The following is a 13975-nucleotide window of genomic DNA, read 5'->3' on the forward strand; positions in this document are numbered from 1 at the left end:
CTTTGTTGTTGCCAAAGAGACAAACAAATCCCCCCACTGGGCTACTCCTCCCAGGTCCTCACCCTCTGGCCCCGTCTTCAACACAAGTCCAAGTTTGTCTATGGACTCACCTGTTTCTGTGGACAATCTTGTTCGAGTACTTCTTTTTTCAAAAATCATGCCTAAGGACTTTCCTTGCAGTAAAGGCAAATACTGAAAGTCAAGGACAAGAATACAATTAAAATGAAATATACATTCTATATCCAATAGCAAGGATTATGTTTCAAAACTTATTCTTTACATTATCAGAAAATGTAGAATAATGAACACTGTTTCCAAACAAGTGTTCAGATGTTATTTAAAAAGTAAATTTAAAGTGTTTTTTTCATGTTGTATACAAATGGGGGAAGGGAACAGGAATTCCCACAGCTTACTGACACGTAATGAGAAAGTAGTATTAGTTGCTCTGGGTTCAACCTGAACATTTGTTCCAAAGTTTATTAATATTTCATACTGGAGCCATCTTCTTACTTAAATCCGTGGAAACCTCTACCAGTGTTCAATGACCCTGAAGATGCTTGGTTCAGAAGTGTTTTCTCAGCTAGGAATGTGCTTCTCTGTCACAGCGTGGGGTACTCAGACTCCTAAAGATGAAGCTCCAGAGTTTCAGCTAAACTTTCATCATTCATCCTTGTGAGAGTGCAAAGACTTTGTTTCTAGAAGTCATGTGGAAAGCATCTGGAGAGTTTGGGTGTGGGGTGGAGCTCTACCTCCTTCCTCTTCTGTAGATGGACTTCCCCATAGGATGAGTTCTAGAACAAATACATTCCTGCCAGCTAACCTTCCTCACCACGAAGTGTGAAGAACAAAAAGCCTGGGATCTTGGGGGACATTTTCTCCTTATTTCAAGGTCTTCTATAGGAACCCATAGCAGTTGGAGTCACTCCTATTTTCAGTTCGTTCTTAGGACCTTGGAGAGCTAGTGAACTAGATAAGAAAATCAAGGTTGTGTAAAACTTTCTCAACCTGAAACCAGCTCTTTCAAATGCTTCTGAACAAGCTTGGAATACGAAAACACTTTCACAATTAAGCAGTCTAAATGAAGCTGCTGCATTAATTAAGCGTGTTTCAAACATAAATTGCTCAAAATGCAGAATAATGCTTCCAGCAAGGCACCATATCCCATCTCTTCTCCTACTTGGTTACCATTTAATTGTTTCTTTGCTAATCTAAATTTTTTAACACTGTCACATCATCCTGAATTTTTTGAAATTATCCTAATGATGATATATCTGATATTCATCCACAATTGAAATTTTGTTGCTAGAAAAAATGTATCATCCTTATTTTTCATTTGATAGAAAACACACAGAGAAAAGAAAGAAGGTATAAAAATAAAATCTTTCCAGAGAAATGATTCCTTAGGTTCTGATTCAGTTACTAATGACTTTCAACATTCCACATGAAAGAAATGCAATGAATTGTCATTGAATAACTGATTTTTATGCTTTTTATATGCCTCTACACTCAGTGATAATCAATTATCTTGCCTGTGTAGTTTCATTACTTAGCTACTATTTAGGAATTTTAATGTATTTTCTTTTCCCTCTTTCTCTGGAAAGGCTGTCTTTAAAAAGGCTGATTGGTAGCAGTGGAAGGTAATGTGGAAATGCTACATACCTCTCCTTTCTGTTTTATCCTGAATTTCAGATCTGCTGATAGCCATAGCATATACTTAATTTCTTCTCCTGTAAAGTTCTTTAGAGTGAGGAGGTCACGACCCTTTAGCTGTACTTTATTTTGTAGTGGTTGTCCACATCTACAAAAAAGAAAAAGAGAACTATATATTTAAGAAAACAAAATCTATGTCCTATGGTAATTCATTGTTTAATTCTTGACACCAAACATAGCAACCACATAGCAACATTGCAAATGTGTAGCCTCATGTGTCTCTGCAAAGTGCTAATGCCTTAAAATTGATATGGCTGTGGTTTACATTTTAGATAGTCAGTATTCTGAATGTTGAGAGAAAAGAAAAATTTGAGGAAAGAGGCTGAATTCTTCTCGGCTGGAAATAACCATATGAGTGGCTTTGTTATGTATTAGTTAGGCAGGTTATCTAAACTCTCTCTGCACCTAAATTTCTCACCTAAAAAATGAGTATAATAATCTTATAGGGTTGTTATAAGGATGAAATGATTTAATACATGGAAATCAGACAGTGTCTGGCATATAATAAGTATTTGATCAATTTTAGCTATTATGATTGAAATCATTCAGTGGTACAAACAGAATTTGTTATGTACATACAATAGAAAACAATTTCATTCTTTTCCCTCTACTGCCCTTCAGATCTATGCTTGAAGATTTGTTCTTTATTGTCCCTGGTCAGATACAATGGACCCTGTGGCTTTTCTATTAACTTTTAGGGGGAAAAAAGTCCTCTGCTTATTTTATTCCTTCAAAGAGTCTCAGTAAAAGCATGTGTAATAATAACAATGATTTTTTTTTAACTTTAAGAAATGTACTGCAGGGCTTCCCTGGTGGCACAGTGTTTAAAAATCCACCTGCCAGTGCAGGGAACATGGGTTCGAGCCCTGGTCCAGGAAGATCCCACATGCTGCGGAGCAACTAAGCCCTTACACCACAACTACTGAGCCTGCGCTCTAGAGCCCGCGAGCCACAACTACTGAGCCTGCGCACCACAACTACTGAGCCCTCGTGCCACAACTACTGAAGCCCGCGCACCTAGAGCCCATGCTCCACAACAAGAGAAGCCACCACAATGAGAAGCCCATTCACCGCAACGAAGAGTAGCCCCCGTTTGCCGCAACAAGAGAAAAGCCCGTGCCCAGCAATGAAGACCCAACGCAGCCAAAAATAAAATAAATAAATAATTTTTTTAAAAAAAGAAATTCAGCAGATTTCTGAGAATAAGTTTAGAGAGATCCACCATGATGGATTTTCAATGCCATGACTAAAGTCTGGAGACAAAAAAGATACCAAGAGCCCCCCCAAACAGAATTAATGTTGAGGCAAGAGCAAGTATGGCCTGTGGCCTAGGCTGAACACAGGACCTAAGAGTCATGGAGGAGACTTGACTGTGGTCTAGTATGTTGCTAAAGCTGAAATCCTCTAGGGCTCAACCACTCCAGTATTGTATTTGCACTACTAGGAACAATGGTTGGACATACGCATGTGAAACAAAAGCATTATAACCTTGGATCCTATGTAGAGCAGCCTGTGTCAAGTGCAAAAACCTGGAAAACTGGTGAGAGGACCTGGTGGGATAAGTTTTTGCCCATAGCACTATGAGGGCCAAATCCGAAGTACATTAATAATGAACTATACCAATATTTTGGTTACCTCTTTCCATGAACCCCTTTTGGACAGAGTAAGTCCCCTGGGTTCTTGGGGACAAAAAGAGTGGAAAGGTAGATCTTGTAAATCTGTCATACTAGCCTGTGAGGGTTAGAGTAATTAACTGGAAAATTTTTTAAAAAACTGTATCTCACCTGGTAAGGGGGGTCGTACTGTTTACACCACTGAAAAATCATTAGAGCAGCCACCACCTTTCTCAATTCTGTCCAGGAGGCGGGGCAGGAAATGTTGTCTTGGGAAAAAGAGTTGTTTTTCATAGATATCAAGAGCTAACCAGGAAAATTTATCACTGGAAGGAAAGCAAACACAGTGGTTCCAGTTTAAATTCCTATCCTGTTTACTGTCTCCTCATAGACCTCCCCTTGGCTCCAAAATGGAGTTGCCACACCTCTTTCCTAAGCTACTTAAAAATTAGAGAAAAGTAGAAAACCTCCACAATTGTACCATGTTGAAATGCCTCCTCCACAGACCCCTTTTTTCCTGTCTGTATCAAGCATTTCTTGCTTTCTGGTGATAAACTCACACGCGAGTTAGCTAGGTAAAACCGCTGGCCTAAAGGGCTATTAAGTTCTCAGAGAGACCCGGTGCTTCAGTTGGAAGCAGCCTACTCTAGTTCATGAGCCAGACCAAGGCCAGAATCACTGTTTTAGTGTTCCCATAAAATGCTTGGTCTCTTTGTACTCAAGTGTTTCTCCTTGGTAAACCAGACCTAAACCACATTATCATTCTTCAGCCAACACATAATGGGGAGAATACAATATTGGAGAAAACAATGGGAACCACATACAGATTTTCTGTCAAAACTGTCATGGCAGTCGGTTATAGCAGAGCTTTTGAAAAAGGCAAGACTCGTTCGTTACATTAATTTTATCCCTTGAAAAAATAATTACAGAGATTTCTTGACCCCAAATCACTGAATGCTAAGAAGTTAGGCCAAGGTAATAGTAGACCCTTGTGTTAGCTTTACCCAAATATCTTCCTAGCTAGAAAATGGAAGAGTATTCTCTATTGGCAGAATGAAACCTTTCATTGCTACAGTCTGCATTTTCCAACTCTAGTAAATTGTTTGGAGTAGCGGGGGCGACCTGGATGTGTTCCCTTGTATAATTGTATTTTGTTGGAAGAGAAAGTGCTTAATTCGAGTAAAATGTGGTCAGTCAGAAACTGACTTTGCCAGAGTAGGAAAAAATTCAGTGTTAAATGATATTTTGATCCCCATGGAGAGTTTGAGATAAAGACTTTAGCTTCTGGAGGCATAAGAGAGGGCCAATGGGCCTTATGGCAGAGATTTTGGTGTTTCTTTAACATTGCAGACTGATACAAAAGGCATATCTTCTTGGTGTTTTTTTCTTCTTTACTGAAATTTCTTTACTGAGATTTTGGCTATATCTTTAAAAAAAAGGGGTGGGGGAGGATGGGAGGATATTGAGCAAGGGGAGATTGGCCAATTTGATCAATTTGGAAGGATCGAATTCATCAAAGCAGTGGAATGAAAAGAGCAGTAGTTTTAAATATTCAAATTCGAGTCCTAGTTCAACTATGACCTTGGGAAGATCATTTTCCATTTTTGGCATTAATTCCTCATCTGAAAAAGTAAGAAAATGAACTACAAATCAGTGATCCTTCATGTCTTTGTCTTCCACAACACTCATGAAGTTCATAAATACAAGATTTCCCACAGGCCATACTGGAGCCATCTGAATTCTCAGTGGCCCAAATTTAATTTCATCCCTTTCTTTCCATCCCAGAAAGGTATATTGCAACGCATGGCAGGGAGAGTGACTCTCTTTTCACAAAACCCTTGAATATGATCCTATTGATTTGGAAAATAAAAGCACAAATCATTTCCAAATTTCTCTATTATTATTATTATTTATTTTTTATTTTTATTTTTTTTTGCTTTACATGGGCCTCTCACTGCTGCGGCCTCTCCCGCTGCGGAGCACAGCCTCCGGACGCGCAGGCTCAGCCGCCATGGCTCACGGGCACAGCCGCTCCGCGGCATGTGGGATCCTCCCGGACAGGGACACGAACCCGTGTCCCCTGCATCGGCAGGCGGACTCTCAACCACTGCGCCACCAGGGAAGCCCTCTATTATTAACAATAATAATAATTTATTAATAAAAATATACCTGCAACCTTTGTCACTGTTGCCACATGCTCATATGTGGTATAAATTACTATTGATCCCTGGGTAACTAGATGGTTTCTAAGATACCTTAGATAGTCAGTATTCTAAAACTGTGAAACTTTGCCCTCATCTGAAAATTGAAGAGTGGGGTGAGGATTCGTGCAGACCTACTATTAAAGGGCTGGAAATGCGAAACTGTCGAAAATCTGTGGCCGCCTCTACTTCTTTTATCTTAGTTAAATTATTAAATTACTAAAAATAACAAACTAGAAATAAAACCCCAATTCTACTGTTGGCAAAGGGAAACATCATGACCCCATTCCATTCCTGGTCTCATGCCTTGTATAATTTTCTGAAGTGAAGAAATATGTTTTGTTGTTGTTGTTGTTTTAATTAATTTATTTTTGGTTGCGTTGGGTCTTTGTTGCTGCGCACGGGCTTTCTCTAGTTGCGGTGAACGGGGGCTACTCTTCGTTGCAGTGCGTGGGCTTCTCATTGTAGTGGCTTCTCTTGTTGCGGAGCACGGGCTCTAGGCGGGCGGGCTTCAGTAGTTGTGCCACGCGGGCTTCACTAGTTGTGGCTCGCGGGCTCTAGAGCGCAGGCTCAGTAGTTGTGGCGCATGGGCTTAGTTGCTCCACGGCATGTGGGATCTTCCTGGACCAGGGCTCAAACCCATGTCCCCTGCATTGGCAGGTGGATTCTTAACCACTGCGCCACCAGGGAAGCCCCAAGAAATATGTTTTTTAAAAGGCACTCATTTTCAATTATGATGGAAAATGTAAATAGTCAAAGAGGACTGTTTTCTCTCCTCTACACAAGAGCGTGGATGGCCTGTAATTGCTTCTGCATGTCCACGTATGTATAGATCGGCATGTGTGTGGGATGAAGGGAACTTAATGAGTTCTGTAAGCCCTTAGAGAGGCCTGGAATGAAATACCTGAAAACCAGTCACCTCTGGCTCCAATCCATAACCTCCACAGAACTGGGTGGCTTAGCTCAATATTCTCTGAAGAAATTTCTATTTGTGAGATGAAATCGAACTGCACTTACAAATTGGTCTCCTCTGATAAAGAAAGATATTATTTTAGTGGTTTCTTTAAAAGCTATAAGTGGTTTCCTTAATAGGAACAAATCATAGGACACTGTCTATTATCCAAACACAGCCAGGCTCTAGAGCCTTGTTTGTGAGATGAAAAGCCTATGGATTGGGTGTTCTCAGCAGTCTTGGTGTCTAATCCTATTGATTTTGTAAAAAAAAAAAAAAAAAAAGAAAAGAAAAAAAACTAACTAAAAATGATTGATCCGGGAGTCTGTGTAGATGGCTTCAGCCTCACTTGAGCAGTCATTTTATCATGCCCATGTGATATGGCTGCTCGCTTCAAAACTGTGCAGTCCCTATTTTGTGGCATCGCCAAACCCTAACCACATATTTCCTACTACTCTCTAGCACTACACTCACATGGTATGTAACAAGCGCCCTCCGCCTTTCCCAAGAGAGACAGGGGTGGGGAGGGGGGAATGGGGGGAGTGGGGGGATGCGGAAGAACCCGAATCTCTGCAGAAAGCTGAAAATCAAAGTAAAAGTACCATACAGGCAGAGATAATGGGGAGATTTTCTCTATTGTTAAGGGGTCGTCAAAGATTATAGGTCTTATTGGAGAGCAGCAATTCTGAAATCATCTAGCTGGCAGGTAGGGTGCTAACAAAAAGAGCAGGAAAGAAAAATACTCACGCCACCTGAAAAGGACACCATTTCAGAGTTATGCCATTTTTCAATAGAGACTCATGCTCTGTAGTTTCTAATGACATGGGTGATTCGAGGCTTTCATATTTTCAAATAGCAGGTATGGATTTGGGCTGATTTAGCCATGCTTTTGCCTCAGTACCCATTCACTGTGAGAGATGGCTAGCCTGGATTTTCAGAATCATAGTCTGGCTACTGCATAGAGAAAATAGAATGTTAGTAAATGCCAAAAAATGCCTAAATATTTGGAAGAGGTTTTACTCGCAAAAATTTAACCTGTAATAATGGTAAAAAAAAAAAAAATCAGTCATCACTGTGATTTTCAAAAAAGTGTGTAAGTTTAAGCTCCAAGCTTTGGTTATTCATTCAGTTGATTATTTCCAGCTCAGTGATGAGTCTTTGTTAAAAACTGTGGAATGAAATTTCATCGCACTTTTATCTGATGTAACTCAGTGGGATGGAATGATAAAATAATGAACATTTGCCTGTCACTTGACAGTTTTCACACACATTATCCCACTGATTATTACTAGACTGTGACTTCATGTGTCTGGAATGAAATAACTTATTTACCTTATTTACCACTGTATCTCCAACACCTTGCTTAGGGTGTGGCACAAAGTAGGTGCTCAATAAGTATTTATTAAATAAATGATTGAACCACCCTGTGATGTAAGCAGAACAGGTATTACTCTTTCTCCCATTTTATAAGTGAAGCAACATCACAGAAAAGTTTAGTGACTTGCTCAAGGTTATATAGCCAGCGAGTGGTAGTGCCAGGCCTTGAACCCAGTTCTTTAGACTCTAAACCTGAGCTTTCCTCCAGATTCTTGGTTTATATAGTCTAACTCTGGCACTAACTAGTAAACCCCATAATCTGTCTGGGCCTCATTTACCTTATCTGTAAAATAGGAGAAGGCATTATTCTGTGGCTCTGAGGTCCCAACTTTACAATATCATTTACAATGTTGTTCTGGCTTCTGAGTGGTGCTAATGGTAGAGTCCAGAGAGTCCAGAGCTGTCAGGCGGCCCAGAGAAGGGAAGCCCAGGGCCACAATCACAGGGCCACTTCCTAACAGTGGGAGAAAACTTCAGACTAGAAGCTTCTAACTTTAAGAATCATTGAGGTCATTTTGAGGTTGGTTTCGGTTGTCAAGAGGCACTGGGAAAATTCTGATTGTTAACAGGCAGTTACTCTAGAAGCTTTCTGGCAACAATGTCCAGATTTGATGGCCTTGCTTCCCCGATTAACCCATCACCCTTGTCCTCTTCCCCAGGGACACACTCCACACCACCTTCGACCGCAGGCATAGCCAATTGGCTGTGAGGAAGATGCAGCTTTGTAAATATTTATGTAGTCGTTCTTTTGGGGTCTGTTTTTTTTAAAGATCGAATCAATCCCCATGCCCCAGAATGATATATTGTTTTCAGGCAAACCCAAATACAAGCTGAAGGCCCTGTGGAAATTAGTTCCTCTCATTTCCTTCAGCCAGTTGCTCCTTTAGAATGTACACAAATGGAAGATGTCCAGAACATTTAGTCTGTTATACGTGCCACGGTTAGTAGCCCCCCACCCCGCCGTCACCTCCCAGCACCCCATGAAATCTGATTACAGAGGACTGAGAAATGAAAGCTCAGCTGGAATTAGAGACAGCTGTCTCCAACAAGGGTAGAACCTGGCACTATACCCTGCAGAAAGAGGCCTTAGGAGGCTGCACCTCTCTGCAGAATAGAGTTTCATTTATCACCACGGTTCCTAAGCAGAATAGAGTTTCATTTATCACCACGGTTCCTAAGTCAGACTCAAATCTCTGGCCATCACTTACCGATAATTTCGAACCGCGAAACTGTGACCGTTTCTAAGAGCTGCCTTGTTCAACAGGATCCTCAAATTAAACAGCATATTCTTTCGATAGTGAAAAGGATGATTCTGTGCTCTTGAAAACGCCGCACGAAGGTAGCCAGTGGGGTCCACCTGAAAGCTGAGTCCTTTGATTACAGTGAGAGAGCAAAGGTAATATCACCCTTCAACTACCTTATCAAATTCCCCTGGTTAGAGATACTGCAGGGCAGGGTCCAGGAGCATTTGAACTTTAAGCCAAGCTCCATCCACCACTGTGGGGTTTTTTTGTTTGTTTTGGTTTTTGTTTTGTTTTTCTTGGAGAAGGAATCCTGACTCTTTTGGTGCTCAGACTCCTCATTTTTCATAATATATTTATGCTGTCACATACTTGTACAAAATCAATTGATTGGTGTATAATATATGCAAGACACTGCAGTGCTGGCTGCTGTGAAGGTACATAGAAATAACTCATTCCAAAAATGCGAATTGGCAGTGCAAAACCCCAGATGTAGACGTGACATCCCTGAGTATTTCCAGTGATATCACTTTCCTCCACGTCCCAGCCTTTCTACAAAAACAAATAGAAAGATGTGCCCTGGAAGGTACTTGTGTGTGTGTGTGTGTGTGTGTGTGTGTGGCAAAAAGCTGGAGTGGGGATGGAGATAGAGTAAAAAGATCTCTGTCCTGGGGCTCCCATTGTGCCTTGCACATAGTAGGTCTTCAATAAATAAGGGGTTGCCTATTAATTCCATCAGAAACCCATACTCAGCAGAAGCGGGGAGGTGGGGTACCAAATGTTCCTCCCCTGGCAGCCTCTCCGGATCACTAAGGGGCCATCCAAAACTTCACACTCGTTCATTCATCCAGTTAGAGATCAGATATTTTCAAAATCTATTCTGTGTCAGATACTGGGCTAGGCTGGAATTTCAGGGACGGAAGATGATCTCACCTTTGCAGAGTTTACAGTTCAGTAAGGGTCATAGATCTGTAAATAAATATCCATAATACAAGCCCATAGGGGAGGTCCAGATAAAGTGCCTCCACATCACAGGGAAGGGAGAGAACTCTACGTGGGGAGGGTGGGAGGGCAAGGTAAGCACTTGCTAGATGTTTGTGGAATGCAAAAAAGAAAAAGTGTCATTTAAAAGCCAACCATGGCCACTTCAGGGGCAGGGATGGTCGTGATGTCATAATTAATATCAGCAGGGAAATTTATTGACACGATTCCCTTCTACTCATTAATATCAGCAGGGAAATTTATTGACACGATTCCCTTCTACTCACAGAGGATGAGGTGGGATAAAGAGAGGGAAAGACTGTGATTTCCAAACCTCTGGCAAATCTGTTCTAGAAAGACTATTCCAGGCAGACTGATTGCAGAGGTGCAGGGGTGAGAAGGTAGAGAATGAATGCTCCACGTGGGAGAAGAGATGGCAGCTTTGTTTGAGAAGATCACCTTAAAGCATCGTTGAAGAGGCAAAACTCAGTAGGCTCAGTAGTTTTGGCTCACAGGCCTAGTTGCTCCGCGGCATGTGGGATCCTCCCAGACCAGGGCTCGAACCCGTTTCCCCTGCATTAGCAGGCAGATTCTCAACCACTGTGCCACCAGGGAAGCCCAATAAATATATTTTTTTAATCTCCTGACATAACACTTTATTCAAAATAAGTCTACAATTGGAATACGATGTTTTTGTTTTGCTTTTTATCCCATAAATAATGATTATTATTTTTTTATTACATTTACATACAGTAAGTGATTATTATTATGGTGTGATTTTAGGTACAAAATCCTTCCTGCCCCAAAAGATTTTCTTCTGCCTAAAAGTTTCATCCATAGTATCATTGTTTGGGATTAAGCATTATTTCAGATGAAATTTATTATGTAAAATACATAAAACAGCAACTGGCTAGGATTCGCAATAATACTGGCATAGAAATAAGTTTAACAGATCATTTTTCAGTGTTTCCTAGGACAGAAATCATGGTGAGAGGGTAATGACTTTTGTTGTTGGGGAAGCATACCTGCTACTTCTTAATGCCCGTGCCCACAGCTGTCTGGCTGAGGGTAAACTCCTCACTCCTGTGTGGGCGACCATGAGGCATGTTTTACACGCTCCTCCAAAGGTTCCCAGTGGGACTAAGCCTCAATTGCCCATGGTAGTAAACTGTCTGTCAATTCACCCTCTGTTAGCTGCCTTCCCTTCCCTGTCTCACTTCCCTCACCCCCCTACCAGTGCTTCCTGGGATCATCTCCCAAATAAACCACTTGAACCCAAATACCTCTCTCAGTGTCTGCTCCTGTGGGAACCCAATCTTTGCCCAGGTCTACCTTCTCAAATATTTTTCAGTTCTCTGCTTCTTATTCGTTTCCCCCAGGCCCTCCCATCTCTGATTTGGGCTTTCAGTGTCAACATCTTTGTATCCTGTATACCATATCGAGCACTCACTCTTAGATTTGGTCCTGGTTACCCTGCAACTGGTGGTGTTCTGGTAAATATTTAATGACCAGCTCTTAAAAAAGAGAAAAAAGCTCTGATTTGTGGCACTGACCAATGTGTGTGGTATAAATGCTCCCACCATGGACAGCTTCAAGCTACCAAAGTGACATCGCTGAACACAGAGTTGGGAAGAGAGGCGTAAGATTGGCTCTTGCAAGCCATTGTGAGCTGGCTCAGGTACACCACTGCCAACGACTCCCACCCAGAAAGGACGATTCTCTCAAGGATGGAAATGAATAATGGAACCTGATTGTTGAGGGCCTTGAAATCCAGATTATGGAGTTAAGAATTTAATCTGTAGTCAAAGGAAGATTATTAAAGTTTTAGAGCTGGGGCAGACAAAGGGACATATGTCATTATCTGCATTGTGTCTTGAAAACCTTAATCCAGCACCACTGTGTAAGAAGTGCAGTGGGGAGAAAATGGAGGCAAAGAGGCAGAAGTTACTGTTATAATAAGGGCCTGAGAGCATACTGGGGCTGTGGAAATAGAAAAGTAGGGATGGATGCAAGAGAGATTTAGGAATTAGAATCCACCTATTGGGACAATTGGTTGGATGGTGAGGGAAGGGAGATGGAAAAGTTAATGATTTCAAGTTTATTCTATCACACTTGAGTCTAAAATTCCAAATAGCCAAATGTCACCATTGGGGATATAGAAAAATGTTCGTTTTCTGACATTTAGAGCTTGTACACATCATATATGAACTTGCAATATTTCTTTGAAATTGCTACTGTGGTTCCCTAGTGAAATCTAAGCACTGAAGAGGGAATCAATGTTATGTAAAGGAAATGGGAAGGACGTTTGAAGACCAAATGGGTTCTCCGGCTGAGTTGCTAACTGATGGTGAATTGGCCAAGTGACTTGACTCCTCTAAGATCCTCAGAGTCCTGATCTGTCCAACTAAAGGTTTTATAAAAATGGGCTATTACACTGCCTGGGAAACTTTAACATGCTAACCAAACATGAGGTACAGTGTCTAAGAGCCTTGACATAGCTATTGCCAAGGATCTAATGCAAATTTGAGCTCTGTACAAATAAGACATATGGCTGTTACTGCAGTGAGAAGCTCTGTTTATTTCAGAGTGTTACTAATTACATAAATACTTTTTATAGCTGGTTGTCTGGAGTCTTTAAGATCCTAAGAAGCCACAGCATTTGCATGCAGTACACACATTAGTTACAAGCTCTGTGGGATTGTTGCTGGTAGTCTATCTTCCACTGGATATGAATAAAGAAGCATGTATCTCTGTCTGAGACTAGTAGCCATCCTGTGACCATGAGGAGAAGCAGCCTTAGAATTAACTGTGGTTTGGCAGAGTGAAAGAAGGAAGGAATGCTGGTCATTTATTACATCATTGAGTTGTAAAATCAACGAACCTCATGAGTCTCCCTACCACTGGACACCTTGTTATGTAAAATAATAAATGTTCTTTTTGTTTAAGTCACTCTGAATTGGGATTTTTGTTACTTGCAACCAAATGCATGCTAACTAATACAAAATTTGGCTTAGGTTTTTGAAGGTTTATTTCTCCTGTAACAACAGGGAAAGAATGATGTATTTCAAAGGTGTGGGTTCTACTTCAGAACCTATCATTTATTGGTTGAATGACCTTGGGCAAGTCAGTTTCCTTATCTGCAAATGAAAACAATATTCTTTTTCTCTATCTTTTTTCTTTTGGTTAAATGAATACATATGATATGCTTTGTTGTTTTTAAATTTTTTAAATTAGCATGCAGTAAATAACTTTTTTGTGTGTATGGTGCTATGAGTTATAACACATGTATAGATTCGTGTAACCACCACCACAATCAGGATACAAAACAGTTCCACATCCCCCCCAGAACTCTCCCTTAAATCCTTTTGTAGTCACACCCTCCTCTCACCCCTAATTCCTGGCATATTGATCTTTCTCCTTATATTTTTGCCATTTCCAGAATGTAACATGAATGGAATCGTACATTATGTAATCTTTTGAGACTGGTTTCTTTCATAATGCCTTTGAGAGTCATCTGTATTGCTGTGTTTATCATTAGTTTGTTCCTTTTTATTGCTGACTAGTATTTAATTGTGTGGATATATCAGTTTGTTTATCCATTCCCCATTAAGGGACATTTGGGTTGTTTCCTGGTTTTGGAACTTACACACAGAGTTGCTACAAGCATTTAAGTATGGGTTTTTGTGTGAACATAAATTTTATTTCTAGGGTAAATATTTAGGAGTAGAATGGCTGGATGATATGGTAAGTACATGTTTAACTTTTGAAAAAACTGCCAAAATATTTTCCAGAGTTGCTGTGCCATTTTGCAGTTCCCCCAGGAATGCATGAGAGCTCCAATTACTCTGCAGCCTTGTCAGCACTTGGTATTGTCTGTATTTTTCATAGTTGCCACCCAGG

At 40.7% G+C, this 13975-nt stretch overlaps 1 protein-coding gene across 1 annotated transcript in view; it reads right to left on the reverse strand.

Moving 5' to 3' along the window:
• OTC (ornithine transcarbamylase) overlaps nucleotides 1-9138 on the reverse strand; it is a 59274-nt gene extending 50136 nt beyond the window's left edge. The window contains exons 1-3 of the mRNA XM_060086457.1: nucleotides 9062-9138; nucleotides 1660-1798; nucleotides 111-192 (exon numbers count right to left, since the gene is read on the reverse strand). Coding sequence (XP_059942440.1) covers nucleotides 111-192; nucleotides 1660-1798; nucleotides 9062-9138 — 298 coding nt within the window. The remainder of the gene's footprint in view (nucleotides 1-110; nucleotides 193-1659; nucleotides 1799-9061) is intronic.
• Nucleotides 9139-13975: the final 4837 nt, after the last annotated feature.

The sequence above is a fragment of the Mesoplodon densirostris genome, chromosome X (assembly GCF_025265405.1).
Source record: "Mesoplodon densirostris isolate mMesDen1 chromosome X, mMesDen1 primary haplotype, whole genome shotgun sequence".
Classification (NCBI taxonomy): Eukaryota; Metazoa; Chordata; class Mammalia; order Artiodactyla; family Ziphiidae; genus Mesoplodon; species Mesoplodon densirostris.